Source organism: Salarias fasciatus, chromosome 10, assembly GCF_902148845.1.
Source record: "Salarias fasciatus chromosome 10, fSalaFa1.1, whole genome shotgun sequence".
Taxonomy (NCBI): Eukaryota; Metazoa; Chordata; class Actinopteri; order Blenniiformes; family Blenniidae; genus Salarias; species Salarias fasciatus.
In genome coordinates this window covers 11,583,783-11,606,395 of record NC_043754.1, presented here as the reverse complement: position 1 = coordinate 11,606,395, position 22,613 = coordinate 11,583,783, and the positions used below count along the sequence as shown (strand labels likewise).

Here is a 22,613-nt window from a genome sequence, read left to right as displayed (position 1 = left end):
GAGGTAAAATCAGTGAAGCGCTTTCCTCAGATCAAGCTCAGGGAATCCAGCCACTGCCTCCACCTGAAATACCTGAAATACTAGATAGTTTCTCATTAGTAAATGGGGCTGAGATTACTTCAATTGTAATGTCTTCTAAAACCTCAACCTGTCTCCTAGATCCAATTCCAACTAGCTTTTCAAAGATATCCTTCCAGTTATCTTAAATAACGATCATAACTATAATAAATACCTCTCTAGAAAATGGCTATGTGCCACAGTCATTAAATTCGCAGTAATCAAACCACTGCTGAAAAAACACCTAATCTCGATCCTGATATTCTAGCTAACTCAGACCCGATATCAAATCTGCCTTTTATTCAAAAGTCCTGGAAAAAGTTGTGGTTAAACGCTTACCGCCACCTACAGGACACTAGTTTATTTGAGAAATTTCAGTCAGGATTAGAGCTTATCACAGCACTGAGACTGCGTTAGTTAAAGTCACTAAGACTTGCTATTGGCGGCTGACGCAGAGGTCTAGTCTCAATCCTGGTTCTCCTAGACCTCAGTGCAGCTTTTGATACAATCGACCACAATATTCTCCTGCAGAGGTTAGAATGTGAGGTTGGCATCAGAGGAAAAGCCCTCTGCTGGTTCAAATCCTATTTATCTAATAGGTACCAATTTGTTCACGTTAACCAACAGTCCTCACCGTGCTCCCAGGTCAGTTATGGGGTTCCTCAAGGGTCCGTGCTCGGGCCAATTTTATTTCTGTTATATATGCTTCCTTTAGGGAACATAATTAGAAGTCACGATATCAATTTCTTGCTATGCAGATGACACACAACTGTATTTATCTATGAAACCTGATCAAACTATCAAATAGACAGACTCAGTGACTGTATCAGAGAAATTAAAACCTGGATGACTACGAACTATCTCCGTCTGAATCCTGGCAAACAGAGGTCATTATACTAGGCCCCCATAAACTGAGAGAGTGTCTATCCAAACAGATTATTACCTTAGATAACGTCAGTGTATCCTCCTCCTCTACTGTGAGGAACCTCGGGGTCTTATTTGATCAGGATATCTCATTTAAAGCACACATCAACCTGGCTTGTAAAACAGCATATTTCCACTTGCGCAACATAGCTAAAATAAGAAACATTTTACCTAGAAGCGATGCAGAAAAACTCATCCATGCATTTGTTTCTGCGAGATTGGACTACTGCAAACTCCCTTCTCGCAGCCTGCCCAAAAGTGTATTAAAACTTTCAGGTTGGTTCAAATGCAGCCGCCAGATTATTAACTGGAACTAGAAGACGTGAACACATTACTCCCGTTCTTTTTTTTTTTTTTTTTTTTTTTTTTTTTTTTTTTTTTTCCCTTGTCCTGTTCGGTAGCTGGGGCGTGCAATATTGTATGATTGTAGCCTTTTACTATCCGAACAGATTTTAATATTAGCAGCAGGATGAGACTGAGTCTCCTCCTGCTGCTGCCTTTATTAAAGCTGGCATCCGCATGGGCTACCGGACAGGACCGGGACGGAAACGCTCAGAGAGCAGGGACAGAAAGAGAGAAGATAAAGAGAGGGAGAACGGAAGGGGGGGGGGGGGGGGGGGGGGGGGGCACAACCTATGTACAAAGTCACAATACAAAACAGTGTTGTCGACGCACCACACGCAACCTAGAACAATCCCAAACCCCCAATCTAGACAACACCAAAACAGAGCCGACAACCAACACAGAAAATTACAGAACCATACATACATTTTTTTTTTTTTTTTTTTTTTTTCCCCCCCCCCTTTTTTTCCAAACCATATTAGTGAACAGACCAGGCCACAAAAATAAAAGGAGGTGTAGGGGAGGAGGGAAATGCAAGGACACCACAAACCGTATTTTTTTTTTTTTTTTTTTTTTGAATATAGCTAGTCGTAACTAGTAGTAAGCTAGGGGCGTGCATCAAGAGAGGTCTGCTACAGATCACCATTAGTCTAACCACCACAAGAAGACAAGGTAACCCAGTATGTAAAGAGTGATTAAAGATCAACGTGATCATGTGAATATGATGGTGACAGTGATGGTGATAGTGATCATGCATATATGACCTCTGACCTCTGAGAAGGCCAGAAGCAGGCCAGAGAGGCCCTCAGAGCCCAGACAGCCGGCGGACATCACAGAGCCCGGATCCAAGCCGCCCCCCCAGGCAGACGCCCACGCTCCAGTCCAGAAACGGGGCAGAGGAAAGCCCCGGCCGGGGACCCCGGCAGTCCCGGGGCCCGGGCCCCGCGGAGCCATGACCGGCAGGAGCCGGTCCACCCCGGGCGCCGGACGCCCGGGGCGGGCAGGGCCGAGAGCCCAAGGCCCAAGAGCCCAGGAGCCAACCCCCCACCCAGGCGAAGGGCTATGACCCACCCGGGAGAACCAGCCCACACGGGCGGCTACCCACCCCGGGCCAGTACACCCCCCTGCGCTCCGGCCACGCACCCCGAGATCCAGGGCATCACCCCCCCCCCCCCGCCCCCAACCCACCCCACCCCACCCCACCCCCCACCCCACGACCCCCACCGGAACCCACCCCCCCGCCCGTCCCCCGCCCGGCCCACCCCTCCCACCCCCTGTCCTCTCCCGCCTCACTCCCCCCCCGCCACAACCAAACACTCATACCCACTCACTCATACTGACACACACACATGCACACACGCACACACACAACCACTCATCCCTAAACCAAACGCACACACACACACACTCACATTCCAACACACTCACACCCTCTCACGCACACGCACACGCTAACAAGCACGCGCACGCACATGCACACACACACACACACACACACACACACACACACAGACACACAGACACACACACACACACACACACACACACACACACACACACACACACACACAGTCCATCCTTACTCCCGTTCTAAAATCTCTTCACTGGCTTCCAGCCGAGTTTAGAGTTAGATTTAAAATCCTTCTCCTCACTTACAAAATCCTAAATGGGATGGCTCCAACCTATCTCCAAGATGCTTTAACGCCTTATCAACCAATCAGAGCACTTCGCTCTCAAAATGCAGGGTTACTGGTGACTCCTAGAGTCTCTAAATGGACACTAGGTGGAAGAGCCTTTAGCTATCAGGCACCATTTTTATGGAACCAGCTTCCAAGTGGTGTCAAAGAGGCAGACACAGTCTCCACATTTAAGGTTAGGCTCAAGACGTTTCTCTTCGATGCAGCCTATGATCAGGTCAGCTAGGGATTCTAAACTAAACTAAACTAAACTAAACTAAACTAAACTAAACTAAACTAAACTAAACTAAACTAAACTAAAACAAACCAAACCAAACTAAAGTAAACCAAACTAAACTAAACTAAACTAAAACAAACCAAACTAAACTAAACTAAACTAAACTAAAACAAACCAAACCAAACCAAACTAAAGTAAACCAAACCAAACTACAGTAAACCAAACTAAACTAAACAAAACTAAACTAAACTAAACTAAATTAAATTAAATTAAACTAAACTAAACTAAACTAAACCAAACCAAACCAAATTACACTAAACAAAATTAAACTAAACCAAACTAAATTAAACTAAACTAAACTATACTAACTAAATACTAGTTTAAACAGTTAAGTATCCACAAAGCTGCCCCAGGAGCTAGAATGCTGTGGGAAGTACGGTGCACTGAGCCCTGTCCTCCTCTAATGTCTGAATGTTATTCCCTTTAGTCCGTTCATTGCTTTTCACCTGTTGTCCCCCCCTTCGAGGGGGAGTCTTCTCCAGTTTCAGTTGCTGACTCCACTATTACGAAGGCCTATGAACAAGCTCCGTCCGGACCGGGAGGACACCCCTGTCGGTCCTGCCCGTGGACTGGCTTCGGTTCTACTGCTGGGATCCGTGGTTCTTGTGCTGGACCGTCCAACGGACTGTCCTCAACATAGTCCTAGGCTTTACTTCTTATTGTCTCATGCTAGCTGTTGCCAAAGCTGTCCGTCCCTGGGAGAGGGATCCCTCCATACTGTGGTTCTCCCCAAGATTTCTTCTTTCCCACTGGGTTTTTGGAGTTTTTCTTGCCGGATGTGAGGGGTCGAAGGCGGTGGTTGCTTCGTTCTGTCTCGTTACTGTAAATATTGACATATTACCATTATGCTTATTCACTGTTTTTACTTTTTACCGACAAATGTCACATCTTGAAGCCTCTGAGGCAACTGTTGTTGTGATACGGGCTATACATAAAATAAATTGATTGATTGATTGATTGAACCACTTGCATTTTTTTTCCCGCAGCTGTGAGAAATGGCCACCAGCTTCACATTCTTTTCCCCTTAATGTGTTTATGTGTCCTATTTCCTTCTTCCGCTTGTGTCTAGGTAGGAGGGAACTGGGTGTCCAACGACACACGCGCGGTGCTGGACCTGCTGAGCGTCGATGGAGGAAACCGCAGTGGCTCAGAGGGAGCGCCACGTAGAGTCCATGCTTCGGGAGTACAGGGCAGCATGGGACCAGGAGGCAGCACTGCGCCATGAGGAGTTGGAGTTGCAGCGACGGTAGATGGAGTTGCGGACACGGCAGCTGGACAATGAGTCCACTTTCCACCAGGCGTTCCTGGGAGTGCTGGGCCAGCTGGTCCACAGTATGCCAGGATCATCGGTCTGATGTGTTACACCCTGTGGGATGTGGGAGCCATTGACTGCACCCACACAGAGTGGGAGGCCCCACCTGTTTTCCATGTAGGCTGCTATTTCCCGGAACCTCAAAGCATCAGGGAAACAGATTAGGGCCTGCATCAAAAGTGCCTCGACTGCAGCACAAAAGTCCTGCACACACCTGCACACTGTGGTGATGCTGACTCCGAAAAGGTGCCCAATGCTCCTGTACTCAGAGCCTGTGGCGAGCTTCCACACTGCGATGGCCACTCGCTTCTTCAGAGGCACACACTCCAACAATGTGGTGTTCTGGCGCTCCATGGCTGGGCGCAGTGTGGCGCAGAGGAAGTCCAGCGTCTCCTTGGACATCCTGAAGTTCTGCAGCCACTGTGCGCTCGTGAACCCCGGAACTATAACATCCCACCACTGTGAGGACCGTGGGAAAGCCCAGACCGATGGCTCGTCTGTGCAGCTGAACGAGCTGAAACACACACAAAACAATACAGTGCATTACACTAACCACGAGTTTCAGATTTAATTCACGGCTACTGCAGCTAACTCACCACGAGATGATACTGCCTTGATCTTCTGCTGCGGTCGTCAAATATGAGCTCACGCAAGGCTTCTTCAAATGCGACGGCGCTGTTCAGCGGCTCTTGGCTATCGCAGCCCGCAACCTCGCCCGCTCCCTCACCAGTGAAGACATTTGAGAGTGTCCATTTCTCACCACGTTTCGTCGGTGCCTGACAAAATGCCAGAAACCGAGCAGCAGATACATGAGTGCCTCAAGTTGGTCCATTGTTGTCGGTGAAATGAAAAGGTTTTGGGCGGTAAAAGACGGGAGCGGCCCACGAATGTCGCATAATAATTGACGCCACCTCAGGTTCGTGTCGCACGGCTGATCGACACAACCTTGTCTCCACCCCCTGGAAGGCGAACCATGCATAATGGCAAACGAGCAGGGCCAAGGCCGACAGAAGTGACGCCAAGTGAGACCTGCGGGGCGGAGCCGAGGCAACACCAGTGGCAAAGAGCCACAAGTTATCAGAGCAGATGTGAGATCGAGCCCAGACTGTCCAACCATGAACATTGTCACAAAACACAATCCAATGTGTGTGTGTTCCTTCCCGAAGGAAGAGGAGGGGTAGAACTCGGGTTCTGCCCGGGTGAGTGTATGCGAGCTGTGGGTTTTTGTGTGTGTGTGTGTGTGTGTGTGTGTGTGTGTGTGTGTGTGTGTGTGTGTGTGTGTGTGTGTGTGGCGAAGCGGCCACCCAAAGCGACAGGGGGAGTCGATCCTGAGTCACTCATGAAGGAGACTTGGGTGTTTGTGAGTGTTCGGATCGCTGACGGGTCGGCCCATAGGTGTCCGCATGCGCGGTGTAGAGAGCGAGAGAGAGAGAGAGAGAGAGAGAGAGAGTCGGGGCCGAGAGAGGGAGGAGGCGATGGGCGACGCAAGCCTGTGCGCCAAGTAGGTAACATTAGTGACGTCACCCGTTTGTTTCTATTATCATCAAATGAGGCTCCCTCGGAGGCTGACATGTTGGAAATTTGGAGCCACAGATGAAAAAAGAACGTGAGGGGGCGGGGCCGGAGAGCAACAAGGGGCGGCGCTGACAGAGCCCAGGACTGTGGCGTTCTGCTGTGAACGGCTTCCATGGTGTTTCTGATCATTTACTTGTCAATAATAACGTTTACAGTGTTTATGCATTTGACCAGAATCACAAGCAACACGGGGATTGTCCACCGCCCCACCGTGCTGGCAGCTAGCAATATCTTGGCTGTCTTCGGGGATTCACAGGCTGGAGGGTTTATGGAGGGAAGTGCGCCGGGCCGCCGCTCAGCGCTGACAGCAGCCGCAAGCGGCGCTCTGTCCCCGGCCAGCCAGCACGGCCAGCCAGCCCCACGGTGCTCCCTCCTGGCTGCTCACACTGTTTCTCACAGGCGGCACTTTCTCCACGGCTGTTCGTGGTGTTTTGTCCCGGCTGCTAGCTACCCGCTAGCTACCCGCTAGCCACCCGCTAGCCACCCGCTAGCTACCTGGCTGTCCGTGGTGTTTCCCCCCGGCCGCGGGCGGTGCTCCCCGCTCCCGGCCGCCAGGCACAGCCAGCGGTGGAGCTCCTCTCCATCTGGGTTTCTCTCCGCAACTCCTCCAGCCAGTGGATTCCTGAACCGAGCCGTGACGCTGCGGCTCGGCTGTGGTTAATGAGTGAAGCCCCAAGCCTGAGGCTGCATTAAAACCTGGACAAAGCAGCCTGGCTCCAAAAAGAAGCAGCACCGATGAGAGCCAGGAAAACAAAACCTGGTGCTGCTTAAAGTTTTCTAAACTTCATGTTCAAAACACAGCACCTCCTGAAAAAAATATTTGTTTTGGTGAACACAACACATCATATTTACTGTTAATACTATATATAAATGCAGAAATTACAGAAAAAAAATTGATTTTAAAATGGATTATAAAATCCTTTGAGGATCTTTTTGAGTAGTTTATCCAGGACCTAGTCATGGTTACAATGAATCAACAACTAACTAAAACTAGTCAACAAACTGAGTCACTGTGGAAAATAATAATTAGAGGAGAACATAATCTTAATGTCAGACTTCTTAATGTAAACCTGCTGAAAGCCGCTAGAATAATCTGTCAAGCGTTCCAGAACAGACTTGTCAATCAAGTAGCCATGCCCCCTCATTATGAAAACTTTAACGTTCTATAGAAAATTCAATAATTCATACCGAGCGCCCAGCTCGGTATGAGACATCTGTGGCTTGGCCTCTCCTCCCTCGCAGAACGGGACCAGAAGGGTATTCTGGGGATCCCCCTTTCTACCTCTTCCCTCTTCAGTCCAGACATCCAGGTGATCATCGAACGTCTGGAGGCGGTGGCCCGAGGCTCACAGCAGCTCCCCCTCCACCTTCAGCTCCGCCATGCGCCGAATCCACAGCGCCGGCGTCCTGCAGAGCAACGGAGGTCTGTCCCCTGGGATTCCGCGGCACCTGACCAGGCTCGCTCAGCTGACCGCCAGTTCTCATCCTCCCGGGGCTCCGAGACGGACCCACGCTCCTGAGTCGCAGAGCACCCCGTCTTCTTGTCCCTCTGCACCTGTTGTAAAAACTGTGGTTATCAAAGGCCGTCAGGCCCGTTACATCACTAAAGAGCAACAGTCCTCCCTGTCTCACAGTGCTTGCATGACTGAAGCATGTCGAGCCCGGCAGAGCCCCCCCACCCCGCTGCCTCATAAAGCAGAGTGTCGAGGTGAGCGGCGCACTTGCGACGATGCCCGAGGATCCCAGTAAGCAACAGCTCCTCACCACGCCCGCATCGCGGAGCAGTACGGAGCTTGGCTGCAGCTTCTCAACCGCCGTGACTGCTCCGTCGGAGGCCCCCCGGGGCCCCCGCTTCCATGCCGGCTCTCCCTCCACGGCGGTCTCGCCGCGCTGCGACCGCTGGAGCCTCTCTGTGGTCTGAGGATCCTCACCTACATCGACGACTGGTGGATACTAGGGCCCTCTTACCAGGAGGCAGTGGAGCACACGGCCCTGGTCCTGCACCACATCGAGCTCCTGGGGTTCGTGGTGAACTGAGACTTGAGCGCGCTCATCCCAGCTCGGTAGATGGCTTATCTGGGCTTGGAGCTGGACACTCTCACCATGACAGCCCACCTCTCTGAAGAGAGGCGAGTCTCTCTCCTGTCAACCCTGAGGTCCCTGATCGCGGTGCCCGCAGTTCGGGTCCACCTGGTCAGGACCATCCTGGGACTGATGGCAGCGGCCCACTCTGTGGTTCGCTTGGGCCTTCTGCACATGCACAGGCTCCAACGGTGGTTCAGTCGCCTCCGCCTCTCGGGGAAATGGAACAGATGCATAAAAGCCTCGATCCCGCCCTGGGTGCCTCAGGATCTCCTCTTCTGGATGGATCCTGCTCTTCTTCTGCAAAGAGTTCCCATGTGCTACGTGTCACATCACGTCGAGGTGTTCAAGGATGCGTCTCTCGCAGGATGGGGGGGGGGGCACCCTGGCCAACTTGCGGTGGGCGGTGCCTGGGACTCCACACCCATTCACATCAATGTGCTGGAAATGACCGTGGTGCAGTGGGTGCTGCTCCATTTCCAAGCCAGGCTGCGGGGCAGCCATGTGCTCGTCAGGACGGACAACACCACAGTGGTGGCGTACCTGAACAAGGAGGGGGGGACACGGTCTACCCCCCAACATCGCAAGGCGGTGGAGACCCTGCTGTGGGCCTACCGGCACCTGTCCTCTCTCAAAGCACGACACATGCCCGGGGTGTACAGAATGTCACTTGGAGGCCCACTCCACAACGAGTGGGGCCTGTGCCTGGGGGTGGCAGCCCGACTCTGGCACAGGTTTGGCCACCCGGTGGCAGAGCTTTTCGCCAGTGCAGAGAATGCAGTGCCCACTTTGTTTTCTCACTCAGGTCGTCAGACGAACCCCCTCTTGGGGTAGACACCTTCGCGCACAGGGTCTGGCCCCCAGGCCTCCTGTATGCGTTTCCTCCGACCCGCCTCTTGACCCCTTTGCTGTGCAGGGTGAGGATGCAGGGCCTCCAGGTCATAGTGGTGGCCCTGGACACCCCAAGTGCCAGGTGGTTCCCGGACCTGGTCCAGTTGGCAGTCGGGGATCTGTGGCCGATCCCCGACGGGCCCGACGCCTTATTACAGGCAGGGGGCGCCCTTCGGTCTCGTCCCATCCTGTGCAGGAGATTCTTGGCCTGGAAGCTAAGAGGGTGAGACTAGTGGGACTAGATCTCCCCCCTGGCTGTGGTATCCAACATCCGGAGCGCCAGGGCCCCTCTACTGTCAAGACTTACAGGTCTCGGTGGCACCTCTTCGCGTCATGGTGCTTGGAGAAGTGTTGGGACCTGGTCTTCTGCGCTATCGGCGGGGTGCTGTAATTTCTGCAGGCTCTGCTGGACAGTGGTCGCACTACATCCACTCTCGCGGTGTTTGCACCGGCCATTGCGGCGGGCCATGAGGGCTTCGGCCGCTTTTCAGGCCACAGTCACCCGCTGGTGAAGCGGTTTCTGCGTGGGGCGTGTTTTGACTTACTATCACATAATTATGACTTACTATCTCATAATTATGACTTACTATCTCATAATTTTGACTTAGTATCTCATAACTATGACTTAGTATCTCATAATTATGGCTTACGAGCTCATAATGACACACCATGTGCATGTTTTTCTTTTTCAAGTGGTGGATATGGGCTTCCATACATAGTACCTGAAGTACGAGGGTGTACCCAAAAAAAACCGGAATTTGATTATAACTTTTTATTTATGACATTTCAAAATAAAACACCACCGTCGCCTTCAAAATAATCCCCATCTGCATTCATGCAGCGCTCCAGCCGTGTCTCCCACTTCACGAATGCGTCGTCAGACCCGCGCGTAAAAGTGCCGTTTTTTGCCGGCTGCGATTTTTCTGTCACCTCCTCCACATCTACAAACCGCTGTCCCTTCAGCTGCTTCTTCAACTTGGGGAACAAGAAAAAGTCACTCGAGGCTACATCTGGCGAATAAGGCGGATGGGAGAGGAGATTCATCTCATTCTTCGCCAGAAACTGCTTGACGCGCAGCGCCGTGTCCGCCGGCGCACTGTGGTGGTGGATCAACCGGGCTCCACTCCGCCACTCCGCGGGCCGCTTCCTCCTCACATCCTCACGGAGCCGTCTGAGGACTTCCATGCAGTAGTCCTGGTTTACAGTCTGACCTGGAGGGACAAACTTGCTGTGGACGATACCCTGGACAGCGAAGAAGCAGCTCAGCATTGTTTTCACGGCTGAGCGCACCTGACGCGCGGACATCTGGCCCTTTTTAAACCGCCCGAACCACTCATGGACCTGATTCTTCCCCAGAGCATCATCCTTGTAGGCTTGCTGATACAAGGTGAGTGTTTCTGCTGCTGTTTTTTCCCAGCAAAAAGCAGAATTTAATGTTTGCGCGCTGCTCTGGCTTCCCAGTCAATGTCGCCATTTTGGAAAAAATCGCAGATCGCCTCTGCACTCTGTTCCTATAAATAGCGCCTGACAGGCGTCAGTGTCACTCTCGGAGCTCAGATTTCTCACAGATGTGCATGAGGCTTACCTGCAGCACATCTGACGGCCAGAAGTCGGAACTCATTATTATTATTGTTTTCTGACCAAATTCCGTTTTTTTTTTTTGGGTACCTCCTCGTATTCATTAAATGTGTGTCAATGCATGGTCCCTGGTGGCGAACAGACAGGAACTGTTCTAGACAACACCACCCAGGCATCATCTGTCTATTACTGTACATTTCAAGTCAAGTAAACTTTAATAGAGTTAATTGGAGTCAGAAAACCATCACAATGATCTTGATTTTGCATGTGGATGTTTATCAAATTTGACCTCTTCCCTGCAAGGACCTGTGTTAACACACAAGGAAAACATTGCTTGGAATTTTCTATTCAGTTGGCAGCACGACTTTACAATGTACAACAGAATGAAAGCAATTCTTTTGATGGGTGGATCATGCTGTTGACCTCGTAGATGATGACAGCATCAACAATGCATCTGTTTACTTTGGATTTACTTTAATGAACTGAAGCACAGGGATGTCTCTCCACCTTCACTGCGCTCCCCTGACTGGAGAAACCCTTTCTCAGGAATAACTACACCACACCGGTCTGTACATCTCATCTGGGAAGAAAAAAAGTAGACAAAGACATTGCTGATGGAGACGGCAGATTGTTTAAAGGGAATCTTTCTTCAATGACAGGTGAATTGGAAAGATTTTATTTTTACAGTACATTTCTTGCCTATTGCATCTTGTTATCTATGTTAAAACTGTGGCAGTACACAGCTGTACAAATACATTTCCACAGCCTGAATCTTGCCTATTATGTACATTTTTGGTGGCAACTTCTCTCATTTTCTTCACAGCTGCTGGAGAGTTCAAACTTTTGACTGGATGTCCTGACAGTGGATTATCAGGATCATCTGGATTCAGTTAAGGAATTTCGCCACTAAGTAGCTGCTTTTGAATTTTCCAGCAACATTAGATGACAACTCAGTGAATCTCAGACGGCTAGTGTTTTTGCTGATGTGCCCAGAAAATTATCTTAAACAATAAGCAACAGCTTCTACTATAAAGTGGCACAGCCATGGGCTTCTGTTCATCTGCCTGCAAGATTTTGTGGAGAACAAAGTACTGTGTGCTGCTTATTCTCTCGCTGTCGGTCGTCGCATGGATAACAGCCTTTCCAGGTGAAACTTTGAAATCAATTCGAGTTTCTTCTGCCACGACACAAACTCTTGTTAAAGGAGACGGTCTGAGGGAAAAACTCCATTCAATGACAGGAGCACCTGATGACCTAAATACTTCACCACAAAAGGTCGATTGCCCCAAGGTCTCTCCTCTTCTCCGTAAGTACACACTAAATGACAGGTTGGAGCTGACAAATGTACTATTTGCATACAATATTGCTGTAACTGTATTTTATCTCTTTTCGCACTAACTGCAAAGGGTCAAATCTGAGAAGCAACTTTCTTGATGTTCTTCTTCACACGTCCTTTTGTAGCTTACAAAAGAGTGTAAATTGATGAGGTGAATTTTTTTTATGAGGCAAGTGTGATTTTAAAGTGTTCATCACTCAGCAGTTTTTGAAAAACGCAAGATTTTCTCAAAGATCTCAAGATTCTACAGCTCCATTATAACCAACAGCAAAAATTGGCGGAGGGCACAGCTTTTTTCTCTCATCAAAACAGACACATATCATCGAATTTTCCCTACATATTTTACATCATATTGTTTGAAAGGACCTTGTGACGCTTCACGTGTGCTCGGTTTGTTGATAGGAGTCACATTTTAGCCACACTCGCCACTTGCTCGAGATGCTTTCAAAAAGGAATTTCTTTCCATTATAGTGTTTGAGGGCAGGAGCGCGACAAGATTTCAGAACTCAAACTTTGACGGCTAAGAAAGTCCGAACAATGTGACTTAATACAAAGTTGTTCTCTATTTTTGTAGATCAGCTTCTCCTCTGTCATCTCGTGGTGTTCGGAGAAGATCATTCCTTTCACAAAGAGAGATTTCAATCAAACGTTTACTTTGAGAGGAAAATTACAGCTTTCCTGTTGGGTTTAGGTCAGGGGTGTCAGTGCGTGAGCTTTTGGGTCTTGGTGAGACAAACGGGTGAGTGTTGGTTTGATCTCTCTGACATTCCCACGGGCCGTGGCGGCCATTTTAGTGTATCGAGGTGGTGCTGGAGAGCACATTTTGGAATTGATGGGGCTCATTTTTCATTTCTGTCAAATTTTCACCAGTCATAATGTGCATGTCAAATTTTGTGAGATCTGGAGCATGTTTAGAGGATCAAATTAGTTTTTTTTTTTTTTTTTTTTTTTTTGTACGTGTTGGAATATTAATGACGAAGAAAAAAAAAAACCCACTAGAATTACAATATAGAGCGTCCCTAATTATATTTTGATGAAAACTGTAAATTCCACAGAGGGAGCCAAGAACCTGTCCTTTGATTCCTCTCTGACTCTGAACGATGTGGTGACTGAAAATGAAAAAGTGAGAGAGGGCGAGTACGAGCCCCCGGACTGTGCAGCGAGGCAGAGCGTGGCGATCCTCATTCCATTTCGCAATCGGGAAAGACATCTCGTCTACTTCCTGCATCACTTGCACCCATTTCTGCAGAGGCAGCAACTACACTACGCCATTTATGTCATCAATCAGGTATTTTCTACATCACACACTGGTGTTGAATGAAATCCGCTGAAACATACTTTAGTGGTTGATCTCTCTGATGTTTCTTTGCTTTCATTTTTTCTTATATGAAAAAAATTAAGTATTGCATCAGTAGAATGTTTTCATCTCTGCCATTTGAATTATTAGAAAGATTGTCGCTCAAAGTAATTGTGTCTAATGCAAATATATTCAGTTCAGCTTTATTTATACAGCGTCAGTTACAACACAATCATCTCTAAACCCACCAGATCCACATGTGTACATGTGCGAGGTGCTTGGTGCCTACACAGACATGAAACTGAGGTGTGTTGAAGCAGTAAGAGAGCTAAATCATGCTAGGGCAGGGTTTTCACAGAACAGGTTTGGGCACAGGTTTGGTTTTTCAATGTTTCTCTGCTTCACCGCACCTGAATCTCATATTGATGCCATCTTCAATCTTGGAAAAGGCCCAATAATGAGTTCCTCATAGCAATCAGCTGGGTTGCAAACTGAGAGAGACCTAAAACATGCAGGAGGCTGGCCTTCGAGGACCGGAGTGTCAGGTTCAGGTTCAGGTTCAGGTTCTGGTTACTTTATTAAAACTCAAAGGTAGATTTGTTCAGCAGTGGGATGACATTTACACACATTTATAGACAGTTATGAGTGCCAACCAGAACACAAAAATTACCACAAGGCTCCACCAGTCAGAACACGACAAGGGAGATAAACGTCAACATGATGCATACTAGAGGTGTCCCCGACTAAGAATTTCCATCGTCGAATCTGATTCGTTCGATCCTGCCAATAGTCGACTGACAGTCGAATCTTACATCTTGTTTGGGGGGGGGGGGCGTGCCTACACTGGGCGTCACTGGACATCTGGGCACCTATGCCTATTGATTGCACTAATAATTATAAACAATTGAAATTGAAAAAAAAAAAAACGCAGGTAAAACAACACTTATTTTTTTCCTACACACTGAAACACAGACTGGAACAAAGTGTCGGTAACTCTAAAACATCAGACAAATGAAGTATAGTTCAAATGACCAGAACCAAACCCTCTTCTAAAAAGCGGGCTAAAGCATGTAATTTATTTGTATCTATAATCTCTGCAGATAAGCTCATATTTTTTGGCAAAACAATTTCTCACATTATCTGCTCAAATTAAATGAAATAGGCTTAATTGCACTGCGCAACATCCATGCAAAAACAAACACTAAATTAAATAGAATTAGCCTTTTAGATAAATAAAAATAATAATATAATAATAACCTAAAATATTACAATCAAACGAAATAAAAGTCAGCATTAAAAATGAGAATTGAGTAACAGAACTGTCTTTTATTAGCCCAATTATCTGGCTACTTACCCGTTTAAGGTGGAAAGCCATGTTGTGAAGTGATATGAAAGGACACAATTTGCATTTGACTTTTTTGGGATCATCTTTGACTTGGTCTGAAGTTCTGTTTTTCTTTTTTTTCCGACATTGTGAGCCTTTTAAAGTTAAGCCAAATCACCACGGAGATGCAGCTCTGTGACGGAGCTGTGCGCAAAATCGGATTGTGCCACACTCACCATGGTGGTTCATTCACAAACACTAAATAGATATTGAATAAAACTACAAGTTAAGTAAATTTTTCCACAGTGTATTAGATAGGTTAACATGTATATCAAATAGGCTTTATATAATGTTTATTTGGAAAAAAAAAACAAGCAATTCTATGTAAAATCAGTCATTCAGCACCCCCATACAGCTGTAATGGAATGGTCCTCGTTTAATAACCACATTTTTTCGATGCTTCGACTGCGTGATTGGTTGTCAAATCAGGCCCCTTCGAACCAATCATCGAATCATCGACTATCTGAGGACACCTCTAATGGAAATGTTTGGTTTTGTTGTTCTCTTTTTCCACAGGCTGGCAATGTAACCTTTAACCGCGCCAAGTTACTAAACATTGGATACTTGGAGGCGTTGAAGGACTACAATTGGGACTGCTTCATATTCCATGATGTGGACCTTATTCCAGAAAATGATCATAACTTGTACGTCTGCGAGGACCAGCCCAAACACTTTATGGTTGCCCGGAACTCAACAAGATATAAGTACGTGCACGACTAATGCTTATATCCTGGAACTCTGATTAAATTTCATACTTCCTTAGTGAATAAACACATGGCACTCCCCTGAGGCCTCACATCACTTTGAAAGATCTGAAGGAAAACATTATATAATGACCAAGTTTTCTTTCATCTGTACCTCAGAAAACATGTTTCCTTTCACAATGAAATTCTTATTAGCTATCTCCACAAAATGTCAACATTAAAATAGTAAATCAAGGAACATGTAGAAAAGGTTTTTAAAAAAACTGCATGCAATATGAAAACAGGACAAAAGGAAGTTATCAGCACTTTATTGGTGACATAATGTGTGTGACTCCAGTCAGCTGTTTGGGAGACTGATGGCAGTGCGGAAGAAGGACTTTTAAAATCCTACAGCCCTGTGTTTCACACTTCTGTATCTGACATCAGAAGTATATTCATTTGTTTGTCTGGTTGCTCTGTAAGGTTGATGTCCCCAAGTTACTTTGGAGGAGTCACAGCTTTGACCAGAGAACAGTTTTTTCAAGTGAATGGATTTTCAAACTCATACTGGGGTTGGGGCTGCGAGGATGATGATCTGCGTATCAGGTGAGACACAATTTTAGTACAAATTACAAGACCTTAGTGTTGTAGACGTTTCCTAATATTTCTTTGTTGATGACGCTGTCTTACTTAGAGTTAGGCAGCACAAGATGACGATTGTGCGGCCTCCTGAAGATGTAGCCCGATATACCATGGTGTTTCATAAGCGGGATAAGGGCAATGAAGTTAACAAAGACAGGTCAGTAGAGGTCAAGATAGGAATAACATAATACTGTCTGTCATAATGTTACAGGATGATTAATAATCATGTTCTGATTTGTGGTGTGAATTTCATGTTTTCTTTCCAGGAAGACGCTGAAAGGACAAACACCGAAGAATTGGAGGAATGACGGACTGACAAGCTGCTCCTATAAGACTCTGTCATTAGACAGACTTCCTCTTTATGTGAACGTTACTGTGGACATTGGTAAACCGTAGAGTTCACATCTGAAACTGAAAAATCTTGCTGTGACCAAGAAGACCCAGTTCCACATACAAAGTCAAGTTCTTTCCACTGAGTTCAGAAAAAGGTAGAAAACCTGTGTTAATATGTTAATACAGATGGAAATCGGAGGAAACCCCCACACACAGGAAGAACATGCAAACCCTACTGTTACGACTGCGGTCGTCTGTTTTGTGTGTGTGTGTGTGTGTGTGTATGTGTGTGTGTGTGTGTGTATCTGCGTAGTTTTTCCTTGCTGTGTTTGTCTTCTGTTTCCCACCATTTCTGCATGCAAATGGTGCTGTGCCGTACCAGAGACGGGACTGGCTGATTGGGAGGAGACCGAGGACTGCTGGCATTACCAGATGCCAGAGACTCAGAGGGGTGGGCCATCCTTTACTGCATGCAAGCAGCCACAACTGCACAACACAGAGCTCTGTGTGTCTTTGGATTAGAGTGTGACATATTGGAGTTTGTTGTTACCTTTTGGGTTTAATTGTTTTCTCATATTTATGCTAGTCAGGGAGGCCAGACTGTGTGATTCTGTTCTTGTTTTTTTTGATAGGTAAGTTTTGGACACGTAAGAATAGTGTGGATTTTTGGGTTGTTTAGTTTCACTCACTTTCACTTTAATTGCTCCTTGTTCAATCATTTATGTTGTAAATAAAATATTCCCTTTGTTATCTTTCAAAACGTTTTGGTGTGACTGTGTTGCTGGAGTGGAGGATGGAATTTCATGGTGCTTCCCGGTCGCTCCTTGGCTTTGGGGTAACACCACACATGCAGACCCATCTGGTCCTGAAGTGTCTGTTTCCAGTTCAATTCTGCTTTATTCATATTGCGTCAATGACAATATAGTAATTTCTCGGCACATTTACAGAGAAAAACCAACAGTTCAACATGAGAAAGCTGAAGCGTCTGTGGAAAGGAAAAACTTCCTTTTTAAAAGGAGCAGAGCCAGGTTCAGAGGTGGCGGCTTTCTGCTGTCCCGGTTGGGCTGAGGGGATAGAATGAGAGAAAAGGATAGGACGAACAGATTGATTCTCTCAATCAGCTCAGCATTGCTCCACTCACTGCAAGTAGATCGGGGCAGGAGGCTTCAGATCAAGAACCTCAGGGATGTGAAACAAATTACAAAGCAAATTACAAGCTTTTGATACAAAAGCTTAAAGCGATACTTCAACATTTTGGCAAATTGGCCCATTTAGCGCAATTCCTTAGTCATTTCGAATAGCATACTTACTTTTTTTGTGAGGGCGAGCTGTTGTTTATTCAGAGGCGAATCGGGGAAGGTTTTCGGGACGGACACAATGGAAGTGGATGGTATTTTTGTTCACCCTCGTCAAACTCGTTGATGACTCATCGCCGAGGGGATCCTGGCTGATGGGAAGGATCATCAAGACTATGGAGGATAAGCATGGAATGGTCTGTAAGGTTCGAGTGAAAACAAAGACTAAGGAGCTTGTTAGACCAATAATGAAGCTCTGCTTACTTCAAGAAGCAATTTGAGATGGACTGTTACGTACCTGAGTGATACCCAGATGAAAGATGTTCAGATAAGTTGTAATTGTTTCTATCCTAGAAAACAATTAGGGGCTGGGTATGTAGTGGCAGTTTAATAAGAAGCAGTTTGGTAAATCCATGATTTGATTTTCATGTTATATGTTGATTTGAGAATTCATATTGTGTGTTAAAATAGTGACAGAAATGCATAGTTTCTCTTTAACGTTTTTTATGCAGAGACAGGTTTTTTTATGTTTACTGTGGTGCTTCCGGGTTTTGTCTGTCTGTGCTAGAGAGTGAGAGGAGCATACAGTTTTCTTACCTGCGCTTCAGCAAAGATACAATTAGTGTATTAACCAGCCACTTTTCCTGTCTGTGGAACTATTTTTTGGAATCAAAATAAATGGAAAGTTTATATTTTTTACCTCATCTTGTCCGGAGTGGATTTGTTGGATTGAGGCTGGATTAATTGAACACTGCCTGTGGAAGTATCTTTTTGCTGAAGAGACCCAGCGTAAGTAATATCAATCTCTCACAAGACATAAACCTCTACAGGTCAGGTTTCACAGAAACTGCCCAGTCCCCTGGTTCCCTCGGCCCCCTCTTCGGCAGAATTGAACCGAACCTTCGAAGAGGAAGTTTCTTCAGCAGAGAGTTTTCGCCCGCCCTCGAGGAGGCAGGACGGGACCTTCCCCTGGTCCCTTAGCCGGCTAGCCAGCACTGTTAACGGCTAACAGAAAGGGGATACCAGGATCCAAGCACCCACCAAGGACCATAAGAACAGGCCAGAGGAGCACCACCTCTACTCTCACAAACTGTTCTTTCAGACTTCCACAGGTAAAGCGACCAGTTCCTTCTGCCTGAAGCAGGATTCTGGCCTCCAACCATAAGCACATGGCAGACTGACCGACCAAGCCAAGCACCACTCAGCCCCAGCCTCTGATTGGCACTTGGGCCCAGGATCCACTCCTCCAGCCCATGAAAAATACACTGCGGAAGAACCATAGCAGGAACGGTTCTTCAACACCTCCACTTCTACATCTTGATATGCTTAGCCTGCCTACGGGCTTTGCTATAGGTATTCCTTTTTGGTGCCAGCCAATCCCCTGAGACCAAACTGAAACCTGCACACCAATCCTGCCCGTGTGCTGGCACAGCACCCCGCCCCTCTCAAAGGGTATAAAACCAGGCTCTGCCGCTTAATCTTCCTTCTTCTCACTCAGCTCTTGAGCCTTCAGAAGCCTGCAAGACCTTCACGATCAAGACCTGTGGCTCAAGATCAGGATGGACAACCCGGCCCGTGACGGATCGCCATCGGGCATCGGGCCCTTCACCTGCCGCTCCTGCGGCGCCGTTCTCTAGGAGAACGATCACTACGAGCGCTGCTTCATCTGCCTCAGCTGGCAGCATCACCGTCAACGGTTTTTCCTGTCCTGCCTGCCTCGCCCTCCCGTTAGAGGAGACCCTGCGGCGAGCAGCTTTCATGGACGCTGCATCCCCGCCTTCCGGGAATGATGGCGCCGCCAAAGAGGTTCCTGCTCCCACGCCGTACGACTGGGCCGAGACCAGGAGCGTCACCAGCAGCAGCAGCAGCAGCAGCATCTCGGTGTCGGGGAGATAAACCCAGCAAGACTCCCGCTCCACTTTCTCCCGGGCCAGCCGCCAGAGCGCTTCCCTTGAGCCGGTGGAGCACCTCACGGAGCTCTTCACATCCGCTGCTGAGCGCACCGGCCTCGCACTGCTGCCGCAGCCTCCAGACCCGGTTCAGCGCGATTTCGCACTCGGGCTGGCAACCCAGTCACGCACTAGGTCATGGACTGTAGTGCTTTGTCCCACCGTGCCATCTTTCCAAGCAAACGTGCAGTGGGACTGGAGTACACTGCTCACCACCAAGAGGGCGGTGAAAGGCTACCGGGAATATTGCTGCGTGGACGGCTGACCGCCAGTCACCGGAGTGCCTGTGATTGAGGACTCCATGAGACTATGCCTCCTCCCAAAATCCTCCTCCTGGCCCGGCAGGAAGCCCATGCTGACGTCAGAAAGGGACAGGCGCATGGCGAGCTTCCTGGACAGAGCATACGCTAGCGGCAATCAATCGTTTGCCCTGGCGAACAACATGACGTTTCTTCTGAGTTCCATCGACAAGATCGACAAAACCACGAGAAGTCCCAGTTATCTCCCGAAGACATCGAGGAGATCCAGAATGCAGCCGAGGCCCTGATGTGCATGTGCCGTGCCTCTGCCATCAACGGGGGCCGCGTCATGGCCAATGCACAGCTCGCCATGAGGCACCTGTGGCTTGGTCTCTCGTCACTCTCTGAGCGGGATCGGCGGGGAGTCCTGGGGCTCCCCCTGTCCACCTCCTCCCTCTTCGGTCCGGACATCCAGGCCATCATCGAGCGCTTGGAGGCTGCCACACGAGGTTCCCGACAGCTCGTGCAGCATCTGCAGCCCCGCCGTGAGGCCCCGCAGTGTCGGCGTCCAGCGGAGCAGCGCAGACAAGCCTCCTGGAGTTCCCCGGCGTCCGCTCAGAACAAGTCGACTCCCCGGGGCGTTGACCAGCCGAGACGGTCCCACGCTCCCGAGCCTCGGAGTGACCCGTCCGCTCGTCCTGCATCTGGTCGAGATGAATCAGGCAGGTTATCACCTTATCGAATCAATTTGCTAAAATTTTGGACATAATTTTGCTGTCACATGATGTCAAACTTATCGGTCTATAATTTTTACATTCTGGCACAGGGATGGGCAACTGGCACCCTCACTCCATACGGCCCTCAGATTTTTGAAAAAGAAAAAAAAATGTGCTTTTTGCTGCACAGATTCAGTTGCAATGAAATACTTTGGCCACCAGATGGCACGCCCGTCGGTTTTCCAGCCGGGTCCTCCACCAGTGAGGAAGAGAGAGAGAGACATCAGCCATGGCGAAAAAGAATGACAAATCCCGAGAATCCCCCACCCCCCAACAACTCCCCAGGAGCCCGCGCTGATGCACCGGATAGCAAAGTGTGGCCCTCGCCATCAATTAAGTTGCCCATCCCTGCTCTAGCAGGTCTTATTCTGAAGAGTAAAGTTTTAGCGTAGCATGTTCTAAATCAGGGGTGTCCAAACTTTTTTCACTGAGGCCCACATACATAGGGGCTGGCCCACTGAAACTAGGTATACAGCCTTAACTTTAGTGTATTAAAGTTAGAAAAATCAGTTAATAGTGGTGAAATATGCTATACTGTATTGTTGAATATAATTAAAGACACAACTGCCTTCATCACAGCTTTCCGTAATTTTTTAAAAAAACTCCATAAACTTTATTGATTTATTCAGAAAAAGCTTTGGTATCTCATTCTCAGAACAGCAGTCTCAGATTTCTTCTTAGACAGAAGATTCACAGTACAGAGAAAAAAAATAAAGGGGAAAATTGGACAGGTAAATTTTAAGCTTGTTATTTAAGTTGTTAGGCTTGGCAACACACCTAGTAACGTTTGTTTATCAACATTACCAGACTGAACTGGACTTAATAACAGGAGCGCATATAATTTTCGTATTCTGGTGAGCATCAGCTGTGCTGGGTGTGTAAATCGAGTCATCCAGCTGCGGTGCTGATCCGACGCCAGTTGTGCCACAAATCCAGGAAAATGTCACTTGATCGAGGAGCAAATCAGATGAGATCAGCTGACTTTGCTTGTGCAGTGTGTGCACTGTGCACAGCGGTGTGTATTCTGTGTTCACAAGAAAAATGCAAAAGCAGAGTAGTCACAGAATTGAATGGCATTATTTATATTCATCGCATGTGTATCTGCACATGTATGCTTATTAACACATGGCTACTGTGGAATATATTTTTTTTCTCACCTAAAGTGGGAGCGACATTGCACTCAGCAGAGATGCTTCGCTTTGGACCGAAGGAAGGATGGCTGGCAGGTCAGGAGTAAACTTAGTGGTTGAGATGCAAAGGACATCATGGAGATGGCTGTCGGTCATTTTGGCTCTCATTCTGCTTTTGCTCAGTGTGAACGGAGAAAATGTTTGCTCATGTATGTATGTTGAGCCAAATAGACTGATAATTCTTTTTGCGTGGCGTTTTAATCAGAGGAAACTCTTCCTTTTCAAGCTCCGGTAGAACTCGGGGAGGGAAAACTGCTGATGTTGATTCTTCAGAGAATCACCACACTGGATCTCGATGAGTTCGAATTGCAGATTCTCTTCCACTTCTTCATCATCCACCAAGAGAGGAGTCGTGAATACCTTGATTTCTTTTTTTGAGACAGAAAAATCCTGGAAGCACCGTCTGAATTCTGTTTGGAGACGTGATCACAGACACAAAGGTTGGCCTGTGGATAACGATGAGGCTCACACCGGATGCGTTATGGCTGCGGTCCGGACACTGCAACTAATCAGTAGTCAATGCTGTGGCTCACACCGGCCACAGTCTGGCCACGGCCCGGCTGCGGTCCAGCTACGGAGTCCGTCCGGAGCTCCGGAAACTTTCCGCTAGCATCTTATTTTTCCGGATGCCGGAGCCCTACCGCGTCAACTTTACACAAGCAAGTCTCGGGTGCCGGAAGGAAAGTCGATACGTGTTCCAAAATAAGTGATTTAAAAATAAAATCTGTGTCGTGTTTTGCCTCAACATTCTATT

At 47.8% G+C, this 22,613-nt stretch overlaps 1 protein-coding gene across 1 annotated transcript; it reads left to right on the top strand.

The window, feature by feature from the left end:
- Window positions 1-11,721: 11,721 nt before the first annotated feature.
- On the top strand, window positions 11,722-16,535 carry LOC115395548 (beta-1,4-galactosyltransferase 4-like). Its single transcript, XM_030101125.1, has 6 exons — window positions 11,722-12,041; window positions 13,127-13,359; window positions 15,269-15,456; window positions 15,919-16,041; window positions 16,130-16,234; window positions 16,344-16,535. Exons 1-6 carry the CDS (start codon window positions 11,780-11,782, stop codon window positions 16,471-16,473), a joined length of 1,041 nt encoding a protein of 346 aa, XP_029956985.1. The 5' UTR covers window positions 11,722-11,779; the 3' UTR covers window positions 16,474-16,535.
- Window positions 16,536-22,613: the final 6,078 nt, after the last annotated feature.

What these genes read in the sequence shown, in the direction of transcription:
- LOC115395548 (XM_030101125.1), top strand. Translation starts at nt 11,780, where the DNA reads ATGGGCTTCTGTTCATCTGCCTGCAAGATTTTGTGGAGAACAAAGTAC. An exon ending in CCATTTATGTCATCAATCAG is followed by an intron (nt 13,360 to 15,268) that starts GTATTTTCTACA and finishes CTTTTTCCACAG; the next exon opens with GCTGGCAATGTAACCTTTAA. An exon ending in AATGAAGTTAACAAAGACAG is followed by an intron (nt 16,235 to 16,343) that starts GTCAGTAGAGGT and finishes TTTTCTTTCCAG; the next exon opens with GAAGACGCTGAAAGGACAAA.